The 26038-nt window shown below is 35.6% G+C and overlaps 4 protein-coding genes across 4 annotated transcripts; 3 read left to right on the top strand and 1 right to left on the bottom strand.

The window, feature by feature from the left end:
* The first annotated feature begins 268 nt into the window (after positions 1–268).
* LOC148154899 (uncharacterized) lies at positions 269–6985 on the top strand. Its single transcript, XM_088014173.1, has 6 exons — positions 269–1138; positions 2013–2096; positions 3532–4221; positions 4928–5073; positions 5167–5264; positions 5411–6985. The coding sequence occupies exons 1-6, from the start codon at positions 1120–1122 to the stop codon at positions 5580–5582; spliced, it is 1209 nt and encodes a 402-aa protein (XP_087870299.1). The 5' UTR covers positions 269–1119; the 3' UTR covers positions 5583–6985.
* Positions 6986–13411: 6426 nt separating this feature from the next.
* LOC148154898 (uncharacterized) lies at positions 13412–14834 on the bottom strand. The gene is made up of 4 exons (XM_088013943.1): positions 14822–14834; positions 13964–14059; positions 13580–13675; positions 13412–13419 (listed from the first exon to the last, which is right to left on the bottom strand). Exons 1-4 carry the CDS (start codon positions 14832–14834, stop codon positions 13412–13414), a joined length of 213 nt encoding a protein of 70 aa, XP_087870069.1.
* A 1220-nt stretch (positions 14835–16054) lies between these two features.
* LOC106912196 (uncharacterized) lies at positions 16055–20186 on the top strand. Its single transcript, XM_088014188.1, has 6 exons — positions 16055–16222; positions 16607–16699; positions 17218–17412; positions 18546–18700; positions 18773–18864; positions 19535–20186. Exons 1-6 carry the CDS (start codon positions 16165–16167, stop codon positions 19653–19655), a joined length of 714 nt encoding a protein of 237 aa, XP_087870314.1. The 5' UTR covers positions 16055–16164; the 3' UTR covers positions 19656–20186.
* A 77-nt stretch (positions 20187–20263) lies between these two features.
* Positions 20264–24829, top strand: LOC106912195 (uncharacterized). The gene is made up of 8 exons (XM_088014187.1): positions 20264–20404; positions 20748–20807; positions 21762–21812; positions 22233–22325; positions 22649–22885; positions 23365–23513; positions 24094–24176; positions 24436–24829. The coding sequence occupies exons 1-8, from the start codon at positions 20347–20349 to the stop codon at positions 24557–24559; spliced, it is 855 nt and encodes a 284-aa protein (XP_087870313.1). The 5' UTR covers positions 20264–20346; the 3' UTR covers positions 24560–24829.
* The last annotated feature ends 1209 nt before the right edge of the window (positions 24830–26038 follow it).

Here is a 26038-nt window from a genome sequence, read left to right as displayed (position 1 = left end):
TATTATCCAGGTATTATCCAGGTATTATCTAGGTATTATCCAGGTATTATCTAGGTATTATCCAGGTATTATCCAGGTATTATCCAGGTATTATCTAGGTATTATCCAGGTATTATCCAGGTATTATCCAGGTATTATCTAGGTATTATCCAGGTATTATCTAGGTATTATCCAGGTATTATCCAGGTATTATCTAGGTATTATCCAGGTATTATCCAGGTATTATCTAGGTATTATCCAGGTATTATCCAGGTATTAGCTAGGTATTATCCAGGTATTATCCAGGTATTATCCAGGTATTATCCAGGTATTATCCAGGTATTATCTAGGTATTATCCAGGTATTATCCAGGTATTATCCAGGCCCCGTCGCCTGAAAGGACAAGGTCTCCATCCTTGCAGCACCAGGCTCCATCCACCTATCAACAACTGTTATGATCAGGACATGAATCATAACAGTTGTTTATTAATCATTTTTTGTAATTAAAATTTTTATTGATATTCTGAATATTATCCCATATAAAGCAGAAACAGAAACAGAAAAGCCTGGTGCACAGGCACCTTCTGGGGTGTTTAGCATTTGAGATCCAGATAGTTCTGGAGTCTGACGGATCTCTGACCGAGCCAAGATTTTAATCCAAAAGGTGAAACCAGAAAACTGTCCCAAAAACAAATGTTCCCACCTCTGTCTGACATTCCCAACACATATTGTCTGCATGTAGTCTGTTGTTTATTATGTAATGTTTGCCAGGGGATTCTTCCCTCAACACAACATGTTTATTTGTTTACATGCAAAATCCAAAAACAATAGGACTGGAAAATAACAAACATGCTAATTATTCTTCCCATTTAATCAGATAAAGACTGAAGATCAAACATTTGATACTAATGTTGTTCCTTCAGCCTTATTTTCTTATGGTCTGATGCAAATCACTTGTTCTTGAATAACCAAATTAAAGTCAGAATAGTTCTTCTGAAGTTCCTGTTTTTCAGTGATAAAACACAGAAACTGTTTCCTGTGAGTTCAGTCTTGGTTCCTGCAGAGGAAGAGGAGACGTTCTTCATCTTGAATCATCGGCTGCAGTTTCTGATTTTCTCTGAACGATTTCAGCCATCAGTGATGCATATCAACATCCTGGGTAAGAAAGTCCTGAAAAACATTTCAGTCTGGATTTTCTGTTAGAAAATAATTAAAGATTTATTTCAGAAATCAGATTATTATACATAATATGTTATATTACTACATAGTAGCTTAATTAGACAGAAAGTCTAAAGTCTGAATTAAAGAAAAGTGTGAAAAGAAAAGTAAAGAGAAGAAAAAACTCTGGTCCAAAGTAGAAATTCTGGTAACTTTACTCACCTCAAATTATTAACAGAATGACAAAATCAATTTAAACCAAAAAATTAGTGGGAAACACTTAAAGTATTTCTAATTAAAATCAAGGAATTAAGATGTATTTTATATTTTATGTTTTTGCAGTGTAACGTCTGTAATATCTGCTCAGTTCTGCATGTTGTAATTTTTCCTTGAAGATACTTTTCAGATTCACACTTGACATTTCTTTATTTCCAGCTTTTTCTTCCTTTTTATAATTTATATTTGGTTATTTCAATTTTATATCTAAATATGTTTTCAAGTCTAAAAAGACCAAAATGTGATGTTTGGACTGGATTCTATATAAAAATTTAAAATTTATAATAAATTACTTGATTTCAGAGGAAAACAATTTAATTCAGAAAATTCAGTTGTTTTGATTAAACCCCAATGAATCAATTTATTTTAAAAATGTGACACGTTTATGTTTTTTGTATTTATTTCATTTGATGCTTAAATGTTTCTTCTATTTTTTATTTCTTGATTTCTTGTATTACTATTTAATTGAATTTACTTTTAATATATTTTATTTATACGTCTTATATATTTTCTTAGATTGAATATAAATCATTATTATGTGTCTAACCTGTCGTAGCAGCAGCAGTTGAATGACAGATGTCTTGTTTTATTCTTCTCAGGTACCAAAGTCCATGTGGTTCTGGTGTTTTTGGGGGCGCTGGGTGTCCTGCTGCTGTTTGGCTGCATTGGGCTCATCTCTTGGGGTGAGTCCTGTTTGTCCTCTGAACAAAAACTTTCTTCACTTAGTTTACAGGTCCTTCTAAAATAATTTGCATATTGTGATAAAGTTAATTATTTTCCATAATGCAATGATAAAAATTAAACTGTCATATTTTAGATTAATTGGACACCAACTGAAATATTTCTGGTCTTTTATTGTTTTAATACTGATGATTTTGGCATCCAGCTCATGAAAACCCAAAATCCCTGTCTCAAAAAATTAGCATATCATGAAAAGGTTCTCTGAACGAGCAATAAACCTCATCATCTGAATCAACAAAGTAACTAAATACCTGCAAAAGATTCCTGAGGCTTTTAAAAACTCCCAGCCTGGTTCATTATTCAAAACCGCAATCATGGGTCAGACTGCCGACCCGACTGATCATCAGGATCAATGTGGAGATGCTGCATGGTGGTGTTTGTGCTATTTGGGTGATGCTGCACTGAGATTTTTGTTTCTGTTTCAAACTTTGCCTCACCTCAGTGATACACTGGATGGCAGGACGTCTCTACCACTGTAAAATGTTTCCTGTCCTTCTGGGATGCAGATTAAAGTTAAACAACATGATGGATGCAGCTTTCATTTAGAAACAAAAGGAGGAATATTGACAAAGGAGGCGCCTTCGTATCGCGTTGAACTCCTGGCATCGTTTTATCGCTGGATCACACTTCCTGTTTGGTTTTAAAATCACAGTTTTTATACAAACATGATTTGTAACAAAAGTCCAAGTCAGTTCCTGAATCATTTGTGAATTTATAAAGATGAATCATTAATGACTTGATTCAACTATCATTTCAATCTGGAGAGACTCAAACGGAGAAAGAAGGCGATTAAAAGTGTTTAATGACAAAATGAACATGAAAATACAAAGTCCTTTGGCGTTCAGGCCCCGGCCGGGGACGTCGAGCTGGACTTCGATGAGCTTGATGAACATTCCTGATGCAGCGTAGGAATGTAGACCCCCGGGGCCGTACTGGTGGCGCCGGTCGGAGGAGGATGAGGCCTGAGAGCCGGGAGCAGAAGGTGGAGATGGGGTGGAGGTGGGTTGATCGCAGCTGGTGAGCAGAGGAGGCCATGGGTGAAGGTCCTTTTGAACTGAAGCCCAAACGATGATTGGCTGGACCGAGGCTTGGTCCGCACCGATAGGTCCAGGTTGCAGAGAGGCGGGCGCTGATGGATGAGGCAGGTGCGACTAGAGTCTTCCAGACTGAACTTCAGTCAAGACTCCATGACTCTAGTCCACACTTTGCTTTTTTTGTCATTCCAACTTTCTGATAATGACACACCCTGTAGAACATCAATACATTCAAACATGTTAGATAATGACTGTCAGGAGATTATACAAATAATCCAAGTTATGAACAGTGAAGCTCCTTGTATTGACTTTTTCTGAATAATCTGTTTCCTCTCATTTACAGGCGGTTGGAAAATGAACCAACATGATGAAGCTGTGGCTGATCTGAAGAATGATAATGAAAAATCACAGAACGAAACTGAGAACCTCAGCAGCCAAGTGGAGAAACTCAATGACAAAGTACAGGAAGAAACTGAGAAACTTAAAAAAGTGGAGAATCTAAATGAAAAATCACAGAACGAAACTGAGAAACTCAGCAGCGAAGTGGAGAAACTCAATGACAAATTGCAGGAAGAAACTGAGAAACTTAAAAACCTGGAGAATCTAAATGAAAAATCACAGAATGAAACTGAGAAACTCAGCAGCGAAGTGGAGAAACTCAATGACAAATTGCAGGAAGAAACTGAGAAACTTAAAAACCTGGAGAATCTAAATGAAAAATCACAGAATGAAACTGAGAAACTCAGCAGCCAAATGGAGAAACTCAATGACAAATTGCAGGAAGAAACTGAGAAACTTCAAAACCTGGAGAATCTAAATGAAAAATCACAGAACGAAACTGAGAAACTCAGCAGCCAAGTGGAGAAACTCAATGACAAATTACAGGAATCACAGAATGAAACTGAGAAACTCAGCAGCCAAGTAGAGAATCTAAATGAAAAATCACAGAACGAAACTGAAAAACTCAGACAAATAATCCTGTTCATCCTCAAATTCACCTACTATTCAATAGATGAGAAGTGCACCAGCAAAGGTGAGCATCAAAAGATGTTTTGTCTCTTTGAGTCATTGAGACATGTCTTTAAATATTCTAGATCAGGGGTCCCCAAACTTTTTCCTGTGAGGGCCACATAGCTGTTCCTTTCTGTGGTCGGGGGCCGGTCTTAGTTTTTGCAGAAAAAAAACGTAGAAAATTCTTGTCGAGCGGGGCGGGGGGACGACGACGACGACGACGACACATTCGCGCTTTTAGAGAGATTTTTACCCAGAATGCAAATGGAAAAAACCGTGAGTGAAACGGTGACTGGGACTGACGAGTATATATTCCATTGAGGGAAAGTTAGTTTCACATCTGCTCAAGAGCCCCCCTGGTGGTTGAAGAAAAATCCACATATAAACCAGAAAATACAATATATGAAAAAAAACACTGAATGCTCTCTGGTATGAGCAGGCGGGCCGGATCCGGCATTGTTCAGGGGGCCGGACCAAATGACGTGGCGGGCCGGATCCGGCCCGCGGGCCGTAGCTTGGGGACCCCTGCTCTAGATGTTCATGGACAAAGAAAGGTCAAACTGAATATAAAATAATATATAGTTTAAACATTCTAATTATATCAGCAATCAGACAAGAAGACCTGATAAATATACAAATAAAATCCCAGGCTAACAGAAGAGACACAATAAAAAGACAAACTGGCCATTTTAATTAAATTAATACATTTTGTTATTTTCTGTCTCCAGAGTGTCTGCTGTGTAAAAAGGGTTGGGTCTTCTTCAGTGGATCGTGTTACTTTTTCAGTAATATGGATTTGACCTGGAATGAAAGTCGTCAGTTCTGTCAGAATAAATCTGCTGATCTGGTTGTTATTGATGATCTGCAGGAACAGGTGAGCTCTGACACCAATCATGTTACAAATTTAAAGTTTCAATATGGGACAAAACTTTATCTTCTTGATGATTTTCAATGTTGTAATTAACAGAAATTCATTTATGACAACATATACATATGGACCTGGTTGGGGCTACGGAAAGTTGGGAGCGACTGGGTTTGGGTTGATGGTCGTAACGACACACTTGGGTAAGAGATTTCATACAGAAAAAACAATAAATTAAAATGATCTTTTAGTTGTCGCATCTGTTACATATCATTGTCTTTAAATAGTTCAGTCAAAATAGACTATATTTGATTTTACATTTTCTGATGTTTGTGCTTCTCATTTAAAGGTACTGGATCTCGAACTACCCATACTACGAGTACCCGTACCCTACTGATTCATATGCAGTCATGCGTCGATCGGGGAATTACACAGCGAGCTGGTACTCAATAAATAACCAGTACCCATACACATACCCCCCCCTCTGTGAGCAGGAAGCCTTCAAAGTGTCTCTTAATTAACTCTGTTGCTGTTTCCTCCTTTTTCTGCTGCAGTTTTTCCAGATCAACAGATTAGAGACAAATCAGATTTTTCTGTTTTAACATGAATCTTTAGTCTTTACTTCTGCTGCTGTTTTACTATTTATCCAGTATAGCTGATATTTTCATCTCTATACATTTACTTTAACAAAATATCCCAAGAACTCAAGATTGTTCATTTCACTCATTATAATCTCATCTAAGTTTTTATACTTTTTCCATATTGTAAATATGCTTCATTACGGTTTAATTATTTTTGGTTGATTTTATTTACTGATATTAGAAATTAATAATCATTTAAGTTATTGAAGTTTGTGGTTAAAAATCCTCCACCTCAAAGATCGGCTGTTCTTTACCATAATTCTGTTTGATTTAGTAAATATCAACATATTTTGTCCATTTACTAAAACGACTAATCAAAAAGTCATTAAAGGTGAAGAAACTCAACAAATAAAGGATTTAATATAAGATTATCTGAAAATTAAAACATATTTGTTTCATTGACACATTAAATGAAAATGATTTAAAAACTTTCAGTTTATCCTACAAGTGAATTTCTTCAATGAAAGTTTTATTTTTATAGTGTTGACTTGATTTGTTGTTATTATCTTAGTTACAGTTAGAAACATTGTTTTCATGTTTGTGGGTTTTGTAACAAGTGTAATCTTTGTTTTATTCTTAAACAATATAATCTTTGGCCTGGATTGCAAAACCAAAACCAAACATGATGTTGGCAAAATTATGGATGTACATCTGCTCAGAGCAATAAACTTCAGATTCTAATGAATATTTAACACTCCAACTGGAAAACATTTCAAATATACAAAAAAACAAACAACTGAAACAATAAATAAAATGAACAGTGACGTCCAAAAATTGTCCCTGAAATAAAGGCTGGTTGAGACCAAAGCAGCAAAATGAAACGTCTGTCATCCTGTTTTTGGTAGAAAGAAAAGAGAAAAAAATAATAAATCCTGCAGTTGAAACTTATTGAGCTAAATTTTTATTTACCATACAATTTATTGATTTATTGCTTCAGGCCAATTTGTAATGGAAAAGTATTTTTGATTAATCCTTTATTCTAGTTGTCCCTTTTCTAATGTTGCACCAGCATTTCATCTGTGGGACAATAAAGGATATTTTTTCTTCTTTATGTAATATTTATTTTATTTAATACTTTAATCAGACTTTTCTGTGTTAAACTTTTACCTTTATATTTGAAATCTGAAAAATCGGATTTAATGGGGTCTTTGATTATTTACTAAAATGTTTGTTTTTGCTTCTTTCCTGTCACTACATGACTGTAATTAGTTGATAGTTTATATTTTGCTGTTGTTTGAGCTTCATGATAATATAGTTTCGCTCCAAATAAAGTGAAATGCTGATGTCGTGTCTCTGCCTCTTCATTCATGGGTTTCAGCTTCACATGTCTGTAGTTGGATCAGTGGTGGTTCTCTCCTCCAGTCTGGGTCCAGATCAGAAAACTCAAACACGTTTCCTGACTGAAGTCGGGTCAGTTCCTGTCACAGACTCCAGTTTTCTTCTCTCAAACTGATGTAGCTTCAGGATTAAACTCAAAGTGAATTTTTTTCATGGTCTTGGATTCACAAAAGCCAGGAAGTACAGGTGAGCAGCAAGGAGAGGAACAAAGATTCAGGCAGGTATGAGAAGACGAGACAACAGACAAGGATCCGACAAGCAGCAGGAGACACAGGTGGGATTAGATACACAGGGAGGTAATCAGGGGAAACAAGAGACAGCTGGGGACAATCAAGGGGTTGGACACAACAACACAGGAAGTAAACTCACAGAAAAACACAATAATCCACATCCTCACAGATCTGTGAACCATTGTCCTGATTAATCACAACTCTGGAGTTAAAGTTGCTTTGATGTTTTTTCTTTGGTTCCTCAGTTTCATTTCATTGATTCCTTTGCCCTCAACATAAGTTTATCATTTTCATGTCTGAACCTCAGTTCATCATAATTAACCTCCCTGACAGGATGAGGTACATAACTAACACATATTAACTCCACTCTCTCCCAGGTTTCACTAACTACAAGATGGATCGGGGACATAATCAGCAGCAGAGATGCAAACGGGACCAAGACCAAATATTTCGAACTTCAACAAATATTTCAGGACACCAAAATGCAAACATAAATAGAAAAGGGGTAAATTACTAAACCAAAACTAAGTCTTGGTGTTAATAGATTACCCATTTGTGCATCAATCAAATGCCTCAGGGCTTTGATATTTAATCCAAACTCTGCAACTGCTGATGGCAACTAAAGTTTTGAAATCAGGGAACATCTCTCGAATAGAAATGATCAGAAATCAACAAAACTCTGAACGATGGAGGATCCGCTCATTCTGCATCAGAAACTCTCCACAGCCTTCGTAACTCTTTAACATGCTGTCAGTTCCCAGAGAGCGACATGCATTTAGTTCAGATTTAACGTCAGAAATGACTCAGATGAGATTTTTAAAAATTATTATATAAATTATGGGAAAGTTACATCAGAACTTATTCAGCAAATGAGATCTTTCTTCCTGAAAACTTGTTTGTGAAATTTAGTAAAAAAATATTATTTTGTCGTCTCCATCAACCTTTTCTAATGCAATACAACAACATGTGCATAAAAATGATTGATGGAAACATGGATTATGAGAGTTTTATCCCCAAGTGCATCATGAACCTGGCGGGCTGCAAGGCTTTACTTGCCCCCCTTCCTATCCCTGCCAGGCTAAGCATTGTTTGTTTTTGTTTTTTAAATAATTTTAAAAAATATACTTTTTAATATTTTCATTATTTTTTATTATTATCCTGACAGTGAGTGTCTCTGCTGCAGTCATCATTTCACTGACAGGGTGGACTGAGCAGAGTTTGCTCATCTAGCAGCAGAAATGCTCAGTGCAGCAGATTTAGCTCATCATGCAGGGCCGGTCCAAGGTTCAATGAGGCCTTGAGGAGAATTTGATTTAGGGGCCCCTCTTGCTGCTAAGAACATCAGCAGCACTAACAGCATTTCAACATGGATGTAGTTAAATCTGGGACAGATCTGGGGCCTGGTTTAGTTGGCTGAGCAGTTAAATGTAACTGTACTTTAATAAGATGAATTTATGAACAAACAGCTAAAACTCAAAGATTAAACTCACAGCATCAGATTGTTGCTATAGCAAAAATCTATGATAAAAATCTAACTATAAGGATTGTTTCCTGAACTTTCCAGCTCCTTAAAATATTAAATTTAAATGTTGATTTAAAATATTTTAATTTATCCATGACTGAACCATCAAATCAAATGTAACTTCATTGATAGTTCATTTTTGCCTTGGACTGGTTCTAAATGTGATCAGGATTTTATTGTGTTTTTAGATCCACTAACAAACTGATGAATTAATTTGGATTGTGCAAATAATTGATATTTATTTTAGTTGTATTCTTTTTATTTGTTGTTTTTAAGACTTTATAGTTGTTGGTTTAAGTGTCATCAGTATCTTCCACTTACATAATTACCCAGTAATATTCCATGTTTCCTGTCAGCTTAACATCTTTAAAATAAAAAAAAATCTTTAAAACAAAACCCCAGTGCCCCGCCTCCGTGCCCCAAACCTCTGGGCTCAGCCGGTTTTCTGGGGAAAACCCTGATGATCAGATGTTCCACAAGGTTTGTTTGGAGAGACAGTTTCTGTTCTCATATCTGATCTGCTTTTGATCCTGATAGGCAGTAAATGTTGCCGTCCTCTCCTGATAAGCACATCAGCTCCAGCTGCAGCCATTAATGAATCCTGGATAAGAGATATTATCCTGTGGTCGTCCTTTCATGAAACTTTCCCCAGAGCAGTACAAAGGATGTCGTGACAAAACGTCCCAGGTTCAGAGATGCAGGTTTGATAACAGACATGGCTGCCAGCTGTTACTTTATTTCCTCATTTTCACTCACAGATTCCAGGATAATGAAATATCTGCTGGTTACTTTTATTAAACTGAATTTTGTCAAGAGACTGGATGAAAAATAACCAGTGGACAAACTGCAGTATTTACCTTGTTTACCAGTCCATAAAAACTGTTTGTGAATAAGTTTTGGGTCAGTCTGTCATTTCCCTGTTGGTGGTTTCTATGACAACCGGAAACAGAAACAGGCCTGTTTGCTGCTGTCCTTAGAAATATTATTAGGAACATTTTTCCAAAGAAAGCATCAACCAGATTCTGTAACATCTTTAAACCTTTTTGTCTTTTTGTTCTGTTGCTTCTGATCTGAAGTTGAAGGATTTACAGAAAAGTTTCTGGACCTGAAAACAGAAACAAACTGGGAGATATTTTAATGATGAAGAACCAACAAGGAAAAAGTTTTAAAATGAGGGAGAAATTTAGTAAAAATGTCACAAACACAATTTAACAAAAAGGTATTAGATAAACAAAGGATTAGTATTAACTGGATTAGTTCATGATGAGACATTGATAGATTATTTCCAAATTGTTTTTATTAAAGTCCCGAGGAAAACATTGTATATGTGGGTAATTATATCCTGATGCAGCCAGAATTATTATGGTAATTTTTTACTTTAATAACTGTAAGAATTAAAGATAAATATTAATATTTCAACAGATGTTTCACCATATATTTATTTTTTAGGTTTTAATCTAACTAACCCGCTCAAATAATTTATTATTTTTAGTCAGGAACAAAAATAAATGAACTAAACATGAAAATGAGACAGAATAGAACCGGCTCTGATTTATAACTTGAAGTATTGGATCCTAATGTACCAAGCAAGTCTGGATATCTGCTAAGGAATAATTAAGCTATGATGTAAACAGAAATCACTCTGCATTCTGTTGGTGTTCGGGTTCCTGAATTACTGTCGTCTGTTACAAAACTATGTCCAGTTATTTTAGTCACAGGTCTGGTTTTCCTCAGTTTCATTGGCCAAAAATAAATAATAAAAAAAACATCAGTAAATAAATAATATTATTCATCCAAGTGAGAAGAGTCTCTACAGACCTGAGTGGCTTTATTATGCATTATATCATTTCTGTGTTTATGCTAATAATCCCATTGACCTGACTGTTTAATCAACTGCAGAGTAAAACTATTTCCTGCTCACAAATTGACAACAGGAAGAATATTATTGGCTCTCTCTTACTCTAGACCAGTGGTTCCCAAACTTTTTCTTCTGCGCCCCTCCCAGTGGTTTCCAAACATTTTCTGCACCCCCCCCTATGGATTACGAATGGCTGTCTGGTTGAAACGACGCGTGTGAGGTGGGGGGAGCATCGACTTTTTGGGGGGCAAAATGAATATACGTAGCTGAAAACAGACACCAACATCGGTAGCCTACAAGGTACTTGTTAAGCTTAAGGTTCTGTATTGATATTAGCTAGTCATCTTTTAGCTAACATTAGCTAGTCATCTTTTAGCTAACATTACCTGCATCCAACAGCTTTACTCAACTCAGTCGGTTAGTTTGGAGGGAAAAACTGTGAAAAGTTCTTTGCGTTTTGCTGGTTTGCTGCCGTGATTCTAACACAAACCTACGTAGCTCCGCACAGCAGCAGCAGGTCTCCTTCACAGGTGGAAACCCAGCGCAAGCGTCGTAGCGCTCATGTTGCGTTTAAAGGCGGCTCTGAAAAACAGGTTACAACATGTTAACGACGGATTAAACAGTTTTAACTGCTGATAAAAGTGACAGAGGACACAAATATGGGAAGTGTGGAAGCCTCTACTGTATCAAATTGACATAGGAATAACAGAGAGTTGGCCATTCTAAGGTAAAAACCCAGCGCATACAGTGTTCATGTTTTTTTTGTTTTTTTTTTTTCATCCAGAAGGCTTCCCGCGCCCCCCCTGCAATGACACGGCGCCCCCCCTAGGGGGCGCGCCCCACAGTTTGGGAACCTCTGCTCTAGACTCTCAAAATAATTTACCCTTTTAATGTAGTTTTTTGTAAAGATTCTCATATATTGTAACACTGAAAAATGTAATCCAACTTTTAAAAACACATTATACGTTACAAGTGTTCAAGTTAAGTTTATCCAAGTAAATATATGAAGTTTATTAAGTTGTCACGTTGAACAAATGTAAATAAATTAAGATGGACAAACTTAACTCGATTACATGTGATAAATTAACTCATTTTGTAAGTTGGAGCTCAATTCTTTAATTTAAAGGAAATGAAATACATCCTAGTGTTAAAATGATTATTAAAGCACATTGGATAGAAAGTGGTGTTGTCTCCCTCTGGTGGCTGAAGCAGGTACTACAATGTAAGTGGTTCTCGTATGAAGGGAGTGAATCATGAGTGACGTGGCATCAACAGGTTAGAGGAGATTTATTTTAACTTAAAGGCTCTACGGCTTCTCTGGCATCAGGTGCAGATAATTTAATCACATTTCAGGTGGTAAGCCTGTTCTGTTTATTTGTTTTTGTTTCTTCATAGTTTCATGGACAAGCTGTTGTTCTGTATGGAGAGCCATTTCAGCCAAAATTAAATCTCCATAGTTCTGTAGGTAACAATGCAACATTTTATAAATGTCGTTTTCCATGTGGTTTATTTGAGAAATAAATTATTGTTGTAACATTAAATGTTTGTCGGTGTGGTGCACAGCCTTTGGATCCTGACCAAGCAAAAAGGTAAGTGGGTCCAAGGATGGATGTGTTGGGCAAAGGCGCCATCTATTGGTGATATAAGTCACAACAGAAAAAAATGCTTCATTTACTTGATTAGTTTCTATTCAACAAAACTTTTATTTTAAAAATGTAGCATTATTAGAACCCAGGTGACAATCAGCTGTATGACGTATCAGTTAAATTTTAGCTCCTGTGGAAACTGATGAGGTTTCTGAGCCTCATCAGTTTCCACATTTACACAACATAAATATGGAGGCTTTCACACGAGCCTGTTCAGTCTGTTTTAACCCAACTCGTCTGTTTTATATCCAACTCCAGTCACAGCGAACTGTCACGTGTTTGAATCAATATGTGAACGCCAAGCGGACTGGCGATCCGCTCCAAAAGCAGGAAGTAGACTTAAATGTGGAAGAGGAAACTTTTTTCCTTCTGGTCAAATACAACCAAAGCAATTGTGTGAGTCTAGCGCCACCTGGAGAAATGATTGATGTCTTTTACAAAAGATTAAGAGAAATCCTCTAAATCTGACGCTACTCCCGTTTTTGTTTTCATTTCTGAAGAAGGAAGGTGCGTTAAGTATTTCTTCAGAGGTTTTCATGTTTTCTTCAGTGGTTCTGTGGCAAAGAGGAGGGAAACAGCAGCAGCTGAAAATTTGTCAAATGTTGCAATAAAGTTCTTCAGTCAAACCGAGTGAACCCGACTATCAGGTGGGAAAACCACCTAAAAGTCCAGGCATATTTAGGTTTAAAGTTTTTACCAAAACGCTCCTGGCTGAATGAAATGTTTACTTTTGGGAGAAGCTCAGCCTGGATGGAGTCTGATGGAGCTTTATGTCCACCAAACTGCATTTTCAGTGTTAGGGCGAGGAATGCTGTTTTATTTTTAAATATTGTAATTAAAATAAATAAGATGAGAATAATATAAAACCACATTTTTGCAGGTCTAGGAATAATAGATCAAGTTATCAAATCAGTAAAACTGGAAAGAAGATATTAATTTTAGTGTTAATAAAAGTAATGCTTGTTGCCTTGTTTGTTTGGTTACTTGGTTTATGAAACATGTCATGAAGTTTTATTTTATTTCTTAATGATGTTTGTGTTTCTCATTTGGAGGACAGATAAACTCAATATTTAATTTAGTTGGTTTATATGCAGAGACAGAATCGTGTTTTTGCATCACAGAGCTGGAAAAAAGAAACTCCTGTAAGTTTTCATCCAAACAGCCTTTTAATCCACAACTTAAACTGCCTTTTAATCCACAACTTAAATTGTCTTTTAATCCACAACTTAAACTGCCTTTTAATCCACAACTTAAACTGCCTTTTAATCCACAACTTAAACTGCCTTTTAATCCACAACTTAAACTGCCTTTTAATCCACAACTTAAACTGCCTTTTAATCCACAACTTAAACTGCCTTTTAATCCACAACTTAAATTGTCTTTTAATCCACAACTTAAACTGCCTTTTAATCCACAACTTAAACTGCCTTTTAATCCACAACTTAAATTGCCTTTTAATCCACAACTTAAACTGCCTTTTAATCCACAACTTAAATTGTCTTTTAATCCACAACTTAAACTGTCTTTTAATCCACAACTTAAATTGTCTTTTAATCCACAACTTAAACTGCCTTTTAATCCACAACTTAAACTGCCTTTTAATCCACAACTTAAATTGCCTTTTAATCCACAACTTAAACTGCCTTTTAATCCACAACTTAAACTGCCTTTTAATCCACAACTTAAACTGCCTTTTAATCCACAACTTAAACTGCCTTTTAATCCACAACTTAAACTGTCTTTTAATCCACAATTTAAACTGTCTTTTAATCCACAACTTAAACTGCCTTTTAATCCACAATTTAAACTGCCTTTTAATCCACAATTTAAACTGTCTTTTAATCCACAACTTAAATTGTCTTTTAATCCACAACTTAAACTGCCTTTTAATCCAGAACGTTCCTGTTTTCCATCCCTTCATGCTGGAACAGCTTCTCCACAACATATCGTCATTCAGATGTTTGTTTCAGTTTTCATATATTTGGTCTATTTAGTCAGATTCTGTTTTTTCTTAGTCAAACTTTTTCTATTTATATTCTGTGATTGTAGTGGGTTAAATTATGGCTTATTCACACCAACAGTGTCAGTAAATATTTTGTTCCTGCTGTGTTTGTATGCAGTATTTAATGAATAAATGAAGATTTAAGACACAATGAGGGCTTTTCACAGTAAAGCTGCAGTGAAACTTTTATTTCTCACTGAAATACTGGAGAAAAACAAGAACTTGTTGTTTGTGTATTAAACTAAATTATAATGTTTATAGATGGAAATGATCCATTTGATAAACTCAGATACTTTAGTATTTAATTTGTTTTCCAGTCCATGTAAATCCTCTGTGAACAACTTCTGATTCAGTTTCTGTTTTTCTTGTTCCTGGTTTCCAAACAGAAAGTCGTCTGTTTGGATTTAAGTGGAAGAGGAAACTTTTTTCCTATGAAGCACCAACCAGGTGTTTACATATGTCACGTTATTAAAGCAGCAGCTCCTGCTTCTCTGCTCATGTCCTCATCAGCTTGAACAAATACAAGCGTCCGTCATTATGCAATTAAACTGGATAAACATGTAAGAATTTGTATTATTATTAAAAGCCGAACATTAGAATTTATTTTATGATAAGTACATTTGCAAAAGGAGCATTAGCTGCCTTTCCATTGGCCACATTTGCACAATTTCTAAAATAAATTAACTTAAAGAAAACACACCAATTAAAAAAAAAGTTGTTTGACTACAAATTTGGTGATTATTTTTTGGCCATATTGAAATTAATTTATGGAAACACATTTTTGCACCAGATGCTGCTGAAGCAAACCACAAAGAAAACAACAGGAAGTGGTTGGAGGATGATGACACTGAATGGTTTTTAATAATTCATCATGTGAACAAACTTATTCACATGTGATTTTAACTGTTTCTTATTGAATGGAAACAATGCAATTGTGTTTTTCTGACATTATTGACAAACGTTTGCACACATTTGTACTGGAAACGCAGCCAATGTGTGTCTCTACTGTTATTTAGGAGCATTAAAGCAGAACCAGAGGACAAAAATCCTTATAAAACTAATGATGATCCACTGATGAAGCTAAAAACACTTAAAGTTTTTAATGGTATGGAGAAAGGGAAGTCTTAGAGTAACATCCATCTATTTTCTACACCATTGTCCCTCTGTGGGGTCAGGAGGGCTGCTGGTGCCTCTAACGTTCTGGGCGAGAGGCGGGGTCACCCTGGACAGGTCGCCAGGGCTTACAGCAACATCACTACTAATTTGACTGGCTCACAAACATCTAATATCAAACCTATTTATATTTGGACTCATGCAAAATACTCTATTTAACAAACAAATCCAACTTAAAACAAAACAAATCTTGTTTTTTTACAGCCTGCAGGCAGAATCTGCATGGATAACTCGTGTGTATCAGTGTGTTTGGTCTCTCTGAGTGGAGAAAAACTGATAAATTAGAGATCATGAAGCTGTAAAGTGTTGCTCTGGATTACAAAGATTATTACCTTCCTGTTCTGCCTTATTCACCTACTGAGCACAGATAATGCAGATAAAGCTGAAGAATATCAGGACATGAAGGTGAAAAATGTATAAATACAAAATAAATATAATCTAGTCTTCCATCTAAACAAATAAGAACTGAAGATGATATTAATGTTTTTCCATTTAACTGATTTATTTGGGGTTAATGCAAATCATCAGATGTATTTTAATAAACAAATTCAAATTTAAACTAGTCAGGCAGCAAACAGACCAGCTGTGAGTTCAGGCTGCAGAAGAGAGGAGACGATCTGCACCGAGTTTCTGCAGGATCTTTTAATCTTCTTTAAATTAGTAGTTTCTCATTTTCTCTGCGTTTTTCCAGCCATGGATGCAAACAAGAGCACCGAAGCCATTTATGAAAACGCACAGGAGCTGGAAGAAGGTAAGACTCCAGGACAGCACTTCATCTGAACTTCACTGAAGAAAGATGAATAAATTATTTAGCACAAAACTCTTCATCATCCATACTCTGGACTTTCTTTAGAGTTTGTGGCCAAACATGATCGTCTTGGGTAAATCCTGCTCATCCTGTGGAGTTTAATAAATAATTTGATGCAAAAGAAAACAAATATTTTTGTACCAAATGTATCTCCATAAAAATCTGGTGTCCTGTGATCAGGACCTGAAGAAAAATAAAAATAAAACTCCAACTCAGTGAACTGTCTGAGCTCAGTGAAGACATAACGTGAGATTTTAGTAGGACAAAGAGTTTAAAGTTTAAGTGGAACCAAAAACACATTAATAATAATTTTCTCCTTTTAATCAGGGAAGAAAGAAAAAGCGAGCTGCTCCTTCCAGCTGCTGTCGTTGGGGATTCTTTCCGTCCTGCTGCTGGCGAGCATCGCCGTCATCGCCTGGAGTGAGTCGGTTTCTCTTCATTATGAATTTTAATTAAACACTTTCAAACCAATTAAGCATTTTGTGAGAATCCATTAAATATCTGTGATTTTTAACTTTGCTTCCCTCTTCTCATTTTCATTAACAATAGTTAGAACGAATATTATTACAAATCATTTTTTATCAAACTGACTTGTTTTTAAATGTAGGATAATTACATTGGAAAGAAAAAAAATACCAGAATAAAGTATTACCATAAAACTGTAATATTGCCAGAATAAAGTTGTAATATTATGATTTTATTCTCGTAATTTTTTTTTTTTTGAGTAATTTCTTGGATGACTACTTTTTACTTTTATTTGAGTTAAGTAATGTTGCAGCAGTGTTGCTCTTTTTTTTTTTTTTTTTTGGCTGCTCTACCTGCCTCTGGCGGTGGTGACATCCTCAACAGGAAAAGGGGGCCCTGAGTCAAATTCTGCCTGGGGCCCCTGACATCTTGAGACTGGCCCTGGTGTCTCATGTTGTTTCCTTTCGTTAAAGTCAGCATCGACATGATGAGCCGTAAGGAAAAGCTGGACGACCTGAAGAGAGAGAACAAGCGTCTGAATATTAAAAAGAGTCTTCTGGAAAACGTGACGGAGCAGCTGATCGGGGAGCGGGACGACCTGAAGAGGGCGCTGCAGGTCATCCTGATGCACGACAACTTCCCAGTGAACCAGTTCTGCCCAGACAAAAGTGAGTTTTCCACCAGAATGGAAATTTAGCTAAAATAAATGACAAATTCAATCATTTAGGATCTGCATGTGGGATTGGAAACAATGAAAATAAGCAGAGGAATCATTTAAATGCAAGTTTCACTTTTTGACTTGAATTCGTTTAATACATTAAAATATTGTAATTTACTGAGATGCTCATGTAAAATTCAGATAAAAAGTTTAGCATCAATATTAAATATTGAAACATAAAATAATTGTTCATGTTCTGTAAGAGAGACAAAACAAAACATTCATGAACTTTTAAGGACTTAGATGTCTCATAACCTAACAGCTTTTAACATTTTCTGATCAGAATTTATTGGCTGATTATTGATTTATTTGACTATCTGGATGAATGTGTCTAGATTTATAATCAGTAATATTTTTCTAAATAAGACATTAACAGCGTTATAGCTGCTGACCAGATAAGATGCAGTTGTGGCGAATGCTAAAATTTAGTTTTTGAAAATAATTGTTCTAAAGATGTTTTACCATAAAATAGTTTCAGGTGGTTTTATTTAATAAAATCACAACTAATTAAGGCGTTTGTAGGTGACAATCAAGTATTTCACTAAATTTCTAGCCAAAAAAATCTTGGTGTATGCTAAGCTAACTGTCACAGGCAGTTTGTATGAGTCTTAGTAACTAAACACCACATATCAATATCCTGATTAAGGATTTCTGTTTATGTTTTATTATCAGTTTATCAAATAAAACATTATTTTACCTTTTTTTTCCTTCTCGCTCGACGTCCTGAAATGGCAGCTGCTGGAGTTTGTTGTGTGAAAAAAGCAGCCCAAATTTTAACAACCTGCCCAAAAAGCTACTTGTTTCCAGTCACACCTGCTCAACAGCAACTGGGCGGAAAACTGTCCAATCTGGCAACCTACCCTGTGGGAAGTTACAGAACTCCAGAGAAGTGACAGGATTGGTCAATCGTTTACCACGTTCTTGTTAAAATTAAAATTCAGAAATACTTCATTGATCCCAAAGGGAAATTAAATGTTGTTTTAAAACATATAGAAAATGACACAAGATGTGTTGATGGAAAAGAAAATGTGTCAAAAAACAACATATTGTTTTAACAGTGAATGTTTTGTCTTGTGGCTGCAGAGTGTCTGCCGTGCCAGAAGAGTTGGGAGAGTTTACTGGAAAAGTTTGACCAGTTTTATGACCAAAATTCAGGCCAGAATCCTGGGAAAGGAGCCCGACTGTACTGTCAAAACACGTCCGCAGACCTGGTGGTCGTTGATGACGTCAAAGAACAGGTGAGCTTCCAGGACTCAGCTTTTCAGGCTGGCATTGAAAATGAAAACTTATGGGATGTTTTTATTTTCCAGAGTCCTGCCAGTAATCATGAGATGAATTTCTGCTCGATGGGCCAAACGGACAACAACTGGCTCTGGATCGATGGGCGAAATGAGAGTATTGGGTGAGAAATGTTTCTAAAACATAAACAAATATATAGACAAATATTAGAGGTTTTGTTCTTTAGCCAGATTATAGTCTGGATTTTGTACATGGCCACTGCTGACAGAAAGAAAAAAAAGACACTGCAGCTAGCATAGCCTGTTGTGAATGCTAAAGCTAGTCAGCATGGCCTCCAATGATGGTAGATAAACAGTTTTCCTGTGAAGGTAAGTTGTTTATTTACCATTAGCACATTTAGCAGCAGGTGCATAAGATTGATTGACAGCGCTAAGACCGTCCTTCTTGCTCTGATTGGTTGTTTTTGATCAGGAGCAATGCATTTCATCCAACAGAAAGAGCAGCACAGAGGGAAGGTTGAGGAGATCAAACTTTTCATTGATTATCTGTCTCATATTACACTGGGACAGTTTTAACAAGTCTGTAAAAAAACTGTTTTTTTAAATAAACGTTACATCCTGCAGCTTTAAGGTTCTGATGTCGGTCTAATGAAAGAAATGGTGGAATAATGTTGATCTGAAACAGGAAATGTTTAATCTGATTTAATGAAAACAAAAAGTTTCTGTCTCTGTTTATTCAATGTCTGAGTTCAGATTTAAATATGAATGATCACAGAACCAGTTAAAAATAAATGAGCTTCTTTGTGATAACGGCCTTTGGTTTCTGTCTGTAAGGTTCTGGATGACCGGAGTGGTTTGGTTTTCTGGTCCGTACGCCACGGTGATAACATGGTGGACATCCTCAGCGACGTTATTCACTCCAACGTCTCTGTTTGGAAACGGCTTCAGCTGTTAGACTGAAACTCAGCAGAAGCTTCACATGATGCCTGCATGCAGAAATATAACTTTATTTTAATTACAGAAGTACTTTACCTCATGTCTGAGTTAGTTTTCATCTTGATTCATGTTTCAATATTTTAAAAAAGTATCTCTAGAATCATATATTCTGATGTTAATAATAATCTAAAATAATCAGAGATAAATCACATCTTCTTTTCTGTACACATTAACATATATGATGTTTGACATTATTTTCATTTTGAAAGTTCTGCCATTAGTTTTTCTTTTCACTCTTTATTTAGTGTGACTTCTGTCTCTAACTCATTATTTATTGCTTTTATTTTCCATCAACCAGGTAATTGATTATAAATAGAGTTTCAGACAAATGTTTTGATCCTGCTTAAGACATTAGTTAATAAGAAATAAAACTAATCTCTCTATCTGCATATTCTGTAATAAACATTGATGATTTGTGTTTTATGTGTTGCCATGGTGATTTTTCATGGTTAATTTCTTTTGATAATAATAAAGTCCGTTTTCCCTTGAACGCCAAACAATAAAGTTTCTTCTGTTCTGCTTCCTGTTTATCATGATGACATTTCAGAAACAAGAGGAACAGGAAGCTCTGAGCTGCTCTTCACAAACAATAAACACAAACTTTTGCTGCAGCTTCAAATCATCCCGTCCAGAGTCTGTTTGTTTTAATCATGTCTGTAGAAATGTCTTCAGCTGATATTTATGCAAATGTGACGAAACTCAGAAAAGGTAAGAAACTCCTGGTTCAAAAAGACGTGAAACTAAAGTTCATGACCTGCTTTAGTTAAGGACGAGGAATGTTACATTATTATTCAGATAATTCTTTATTTTTTGTTTAGTTCAGTTTGAAGATGTTTTATTTGTAAATATGAATTATTTTTAAATCAATCTAAATTCAAGATGTTCTGGAAAAAGATTAAACTATCTCAGCTCCTAGAATATTCAGCTTTTTTCATTTTTGCATTTGCATTAACACATAGCTTTTAAGTATTACATTGTGTATAAAATCTTAAAGGAATTTTGTTCCTTAATTTCTTTCATTTCTGAAAGTTTTTCTGCCCTCAACTTCCAGTGAAAGTTGTGGACAATTCTTCTGATCTGATTTATGAAAATTACCAGAAACCCCAAAAAGGTAAGAAGTTATTTGAAAAATAAAGAATATTTTATTATATTTTTTTAAGAAATGAACTTAAATTTGTTTACTTGATGGTTTCTTTACTTGCTATAGTTTCCAAATGACCTGGAATATGTTAGCATTTAGTTAAAGGATAAAAACACCTTCAGTTAATTAATTCTGTTAAATCAGGGATTGTTGTAAAAGATAATGAAATAATATATAAATAATGTATAAAACTATTGTATTTAAGTATTCTGTTCAAGAGCAGTAGTTTAATTTTACTGTTTCTGTTTCACTGTTTCATTATTTCATGACAGATAGATGAAATTTATTGATATTCATTAAAAAGGAAATGTGATTAAAATCACTCATAAATAAGTTTGTTCACATGAAAAATCATTAAAAAAAACATGCAGCACCATTATCCTCCAACCATTTCCTGTTGTCTTCTTCATCATTTCCATCAGTAGTAACTTCCTGCTGTTAGTCACGACTCGAGACTCCATTGTAGTTTTGCAAAAACACAAATTTAGATAAAGCTGAAAATCCACATCATCCTAACACAAAAACTTTTTATAGAACAACATAGTTGTGCGTTTGAAATTGATGTGTTTCCAATAAGTTGAATTATTTTCGTGATTCCAATTTGTACAATTTTATTGTCAATGGAAAGACGTCTGGAAAGAACAGTAAACAAAGACCAGGAATTCCAGTATAAAGTCTTAGATTACTTAAAATGAATTCTGTTTTTCAAATAAACAGAAAATAAAGCTTCAGTTTAATTTTCACTGATTTTTTTAAAACTATATTTATATGCTAACGCTACCAGATGCTTCCATGTTTATTAAATTTATTTTATGCCATACGGGACAGTCAGAGGTATTTATTTCATTTAAACATGTTTACTGTTTCAATTGCTCAAAAATGTGATTATATGTTTTTCATGATGTAATTCTTTTATTCATTAAGAGGAGAAACTAAACGCTGTTGGACCTCCAGAACCTGCCACTAATGTTTCATGTAAGTCATAAAATCCTGACAAACTTTACATCCTGATCAGTAAATCATTCAAATATTTTAGAGAAAGAATAATTAATACTTATAAATACCTGCTGCATTTTATTATTTTAAGTATTTTGTACAACTTTACCACATTTACTGTTATTATTAAGCATCAACCTCCAACAAAAACGTCTCATTTTAGTTGTTTTTAGGACATTGATTGAAAGTTTATAGACTAATAGCTGCTATTTTTGCAAATATTTCTATTGTTCATGGGGTTTTTTTTCGCTCTAAATATTAATTTTTTTTGATAAAAGAGAGCAAGAATGGATAAATCAAATACATCATGAAATGTGTATAAATAATGCTAATAGTTTCATTTATTTTTCTTTTTACAGCCAAAATATTTCCAGTAACTGACCGTCTCTCTCTCTGCAGACGGAAAAGCTGCTAAATCCTCTGGTTGTTTTCTGCTGTGGTCGCTGACTCTCTGCCTCCTCCTGGTGGCCAGCATCGGTATCATCATCTGGAGTAAATTTTGCTCACTTAATTCAGATTATTTCAGATTATTTGTTGATTCTGATGATTCAGAGACCTCAGCCGTGGATCGGGTCTAGTTAAAGTAAATCCATCCCGCCTTTAACATCCAATCATTAATTTCAATCTACCTATCCTGTCTTCTTGAAAAGGACATATTATGCAAAAATTCACATTTTGAGTTTTTTTAATGTTTTTCTCCTATTTTGCTAATTTTAACAGCTTCTTTTCACAGAACATTGATTGCATGAAAAATAAATCTTTTTTTAGTTAAAGTAGATGCAACCTGTACCAGACTGACTGTCTTTCTTTTGTAGTCGGTGTAGAGCTAGTGAAACGGCAGGAAGAGCTCAGAGAACAGGTGGAGAAGGTGAGACGCCTGGAAAACCAAACAGAAGAACTAAAGGAGGAAAGAGGAAACTTTGAGAACCAGACGAAGCAGCTGAGCCTGGAGAAAATCCTGCTGCAGGACAAAGTGCAGCAGCTCAGCAGACTGAAGGAAGCCATCTTGGCTTCAGAAAACTTCCCAGTAAAAGATTTCTGCCCTGATAAACGTCAGTATCTATTATAGATCTTTATATCTAATATTACTTCATTATCACAAATAACATCAATGGTTCCTCTAAGTTAAACATTTAGAACCTCTGATGTTTTGTTCCTAAACGGTGCTTCAGGGTCTAAAATAGAAAAAAAGACACATTTCGTTAAAAAAAAAAAAAAAAACTTTTGAAACTGAAAAATTTAAATATTTTCTCTGGCAAATTCCTGGGATTAAACACAAAATTTCAGATTTTTTTCTAGGACATTTTCGATCTTCAAACTCAGGAATTTCCAAGTTCTTTGTAGAAAATTCCTGAAATTCATCTTAAAATTTTGGAGTTTCTTTCCAGCAAATTGTCTATTTTTGAATCTCAGAAATTGTCACCATTTTTCTAGAAAATTCCTGAGATTAAACTCAAAATGTCAGAGTTTTTCTTGGTAGAAATTTTCTCCTTTTTAAAGCAGAGTTGTGTGTTTTTCTCCATGACTCCAGAGTGCCAGCCGTGCCAGACCAACTGGGTCCAGTTCCAGGGGAAGTGCTACCTGTTTTATGAGGCTTATTGTGAGACGTGGAGCAAAGCCCAGGAGTTCTGCCGCAGTAAAGCTGCTGATCTGGTTCTTGTTGATAATCTCCAGGAACAGGTGAGCTCCACACCTTAAAGCTGCAGCATATAGCTTTTATTAAAAAAAAAAGATTTTTTATAAGTTTATTAAAACAGTTTAATCTGTGAAAAGATGATCTCCACCATCTCTTACCTGAGTTGCTATTGCCATTTTAAGAAAAGAACGTCTCCCGACCAAAAACAACCAATCAGAACCAGCTGGCGGGTCTTAGTGCTGTCAATCACTTCATGAATGTGCTGCTAAATGTGCTAATTTTGGAGAAACAACTTACCTTTACAGGAAAACAGTTTATCTGCTGTCATTGGTGGCTATGCCAGCTAGCCTTAGCATGCAGGGCATTCTCTGCTACCAGGAAGAAGAGTACGCAAGAGTGATTGGCAGTGTTAAGACCCGCCTCCTGGCTCTGATTGGTTGGTTAGCGCTGGGAGAAGAGAGAGGAGCTCAATCTGTCTCATAGCAAACTGTCACAACATGGCAGTTTCAACAAATATGTAAAAATATTTTTATAAAAGTTTCATGCTGCAGCTTTAGCACTTTAGCATGAGGAAAAAAATGAGTGAAATAACTTTTTATTATCTGATTCTTTATGAACTTTCAGGAGTTCCTCAAAAATCACCTGACGTCTTACAGCAGCTGCTGGTCGTCCTGCCAGTTCTACAGCGCAGGTTCAAAACCTTTCGGGTAAGAAATCTTTTTACTTTGGTGTTTTATTTGCTTTTTAATTGTTAGAAACAGCTGAGAACAGGTTAATACTTAGTGTTTTTACAAAATGACCACAAATCACACATTGTTTTTCACCAGTTCCTCATTTTTGTGGGTAACATTACCCTATACAAAGTATACATAAATTATGTTTCATGTGAGACTCTGATGGTGTTTTATTTTGTCTGTGAGTTTCATGTGTGTGTTTCTGTTGAAAATTGTGTGTTTGTGTTTGCAGCTACTGGACAGATCGGGGACTGATGACGTTTCAGGGGAATCTGATCCACAGCTGGAGCACAGCAGGATATTCTGACAGAAACAAATTTATATGTGAGGGGGAAGTCATGGTGTGGCCGAAATAATCACCACTGATTCTTCCTCTTTACGTTCAAACAGCTTGTAATTCAGAAATGTTTGCTTGGAGATGTAGATGGAAGTAAATCTGGTTATTTTACCAGACAGAAACAAAATGAAGGAAAACTTTAAATCCAGTGAAAATATCTGATTCTAAGACAAAAATTCTTGCTCAAATTGTCTTTATTTCATTATTGGATGTGCAGTTTCCAGGCCAGAAAGCAGAAAACAGTGTAATGTTATCTTGAACTGATCAATAAATGAAGAATATATTAGGACTGAAGTGTTGAGAATACTTTTACTGCTTGGCAATATACCCTTTAATTCATTTACTTTAAGTCTCAGATTACTGTGTTTGTGGAACCTGGAGGATTTCTTTTGCAGAGTTCAATAAATACCAAGAACATTTGGATGTTTTTATTCATTAAAGATAAATATAACCTGAATCACTCAGCAGAGTACGAAAAACTAGATCTCAAAAGTTTTGCAGCATGGAAAAGTCTATCATTTGCATTATGATCGATGACATCATAAGAGGTACTGATGGTTAAAGGAGTAGTGTTGTGTGTTTTCCAGGCACATGGTGTAATTTTAAAAATGTCATATACATGAAATATGTGTTAAATTTTTTTTTTACTTCCTTGAAATTGGGCCTCTGTCTCTTTAAAACCTCCTACTCTTTCTGAAGCTCCGCCTACAGGAAGTCATCCCAACATGGCCCCTCTGTTAGCCTTTTATCCATGTTTTTACCAGCGTTGCTCTGATAAGTAGCTCCTATAATGAGGTCAGCAGCTCCACCAGGTGTTTACTAATTGCTGCTGGCTAGTCTGAAGGAGCTGAGTGGGGGAGGAGCTGCGTCACAAAGGCGGGGCTAGGTCCACCCAGGCGTTTTCACAGCTGAATGGTTGCCATGGAGACTAAATGGTTTATCAAACATGAATGAAAGAATCAAAGCAAAACTCAAATAAAATTATAACACGATGGAAAGCTGAAAAAATGCTACTGACATTGAACCTTTAATCAACTGATATTAGTGAATAATTTGGTGCTGGACCCAATGAGGGTGTGATTTATTCTGTCTGGTGATCATTTTCAGGGGATTAATAAACAACTAGAGCATCAAACAGCGGGTCAGGATCCTCTCTACGGGTCTCCAGCAGGTTCTGGTCAAAAATGTTTGATAATCAAATCATTTTATTCTCCCTCCAAACATTAAATGAACCTTTTCTGTGTTTTTCATGTGAATAAAAAGAGAAAAACATTAAGAAGTTCTGAAAATAAACCTGTCCAGTTTCCTCATGTGATGTTATTATAATAGTGTGAAAGTGGAAGATTATTAACTAAAACAAGGGTCACCAACTCCAGTCCTCGAGGCGGGTGGAGAGGATGGTATACCATCCTGTAAGTTTTAGATGCGTCTCTGCTCAAACACACCTGGATCAAATAAACTGCTCGTTTCCAGCCTGTTGCAGAGAGGAATGAATGCT

The sequence above is a fragment of the Poecilia mexicana genome, unplaced genomic scaffold (assembly GCF_051168715.1).
Source record: "Poecilia mexicana isolate PSO_F unplaced genomic scaffold, ASM5116871v1 scaffold_16, whole genome shotgun sequence".
NCBI classification, from domain to species: Eukaryota; Metazoa; Chordata; class Actinopteri; order Cyprinodontiformes; family Poeciliidae; genus Poecilia; species Poecilia mexicana.
Note: the sequence above shows the minus strand (reverse complement) of the source record. Positions and strands in the feature narration are given on the sequence as shown.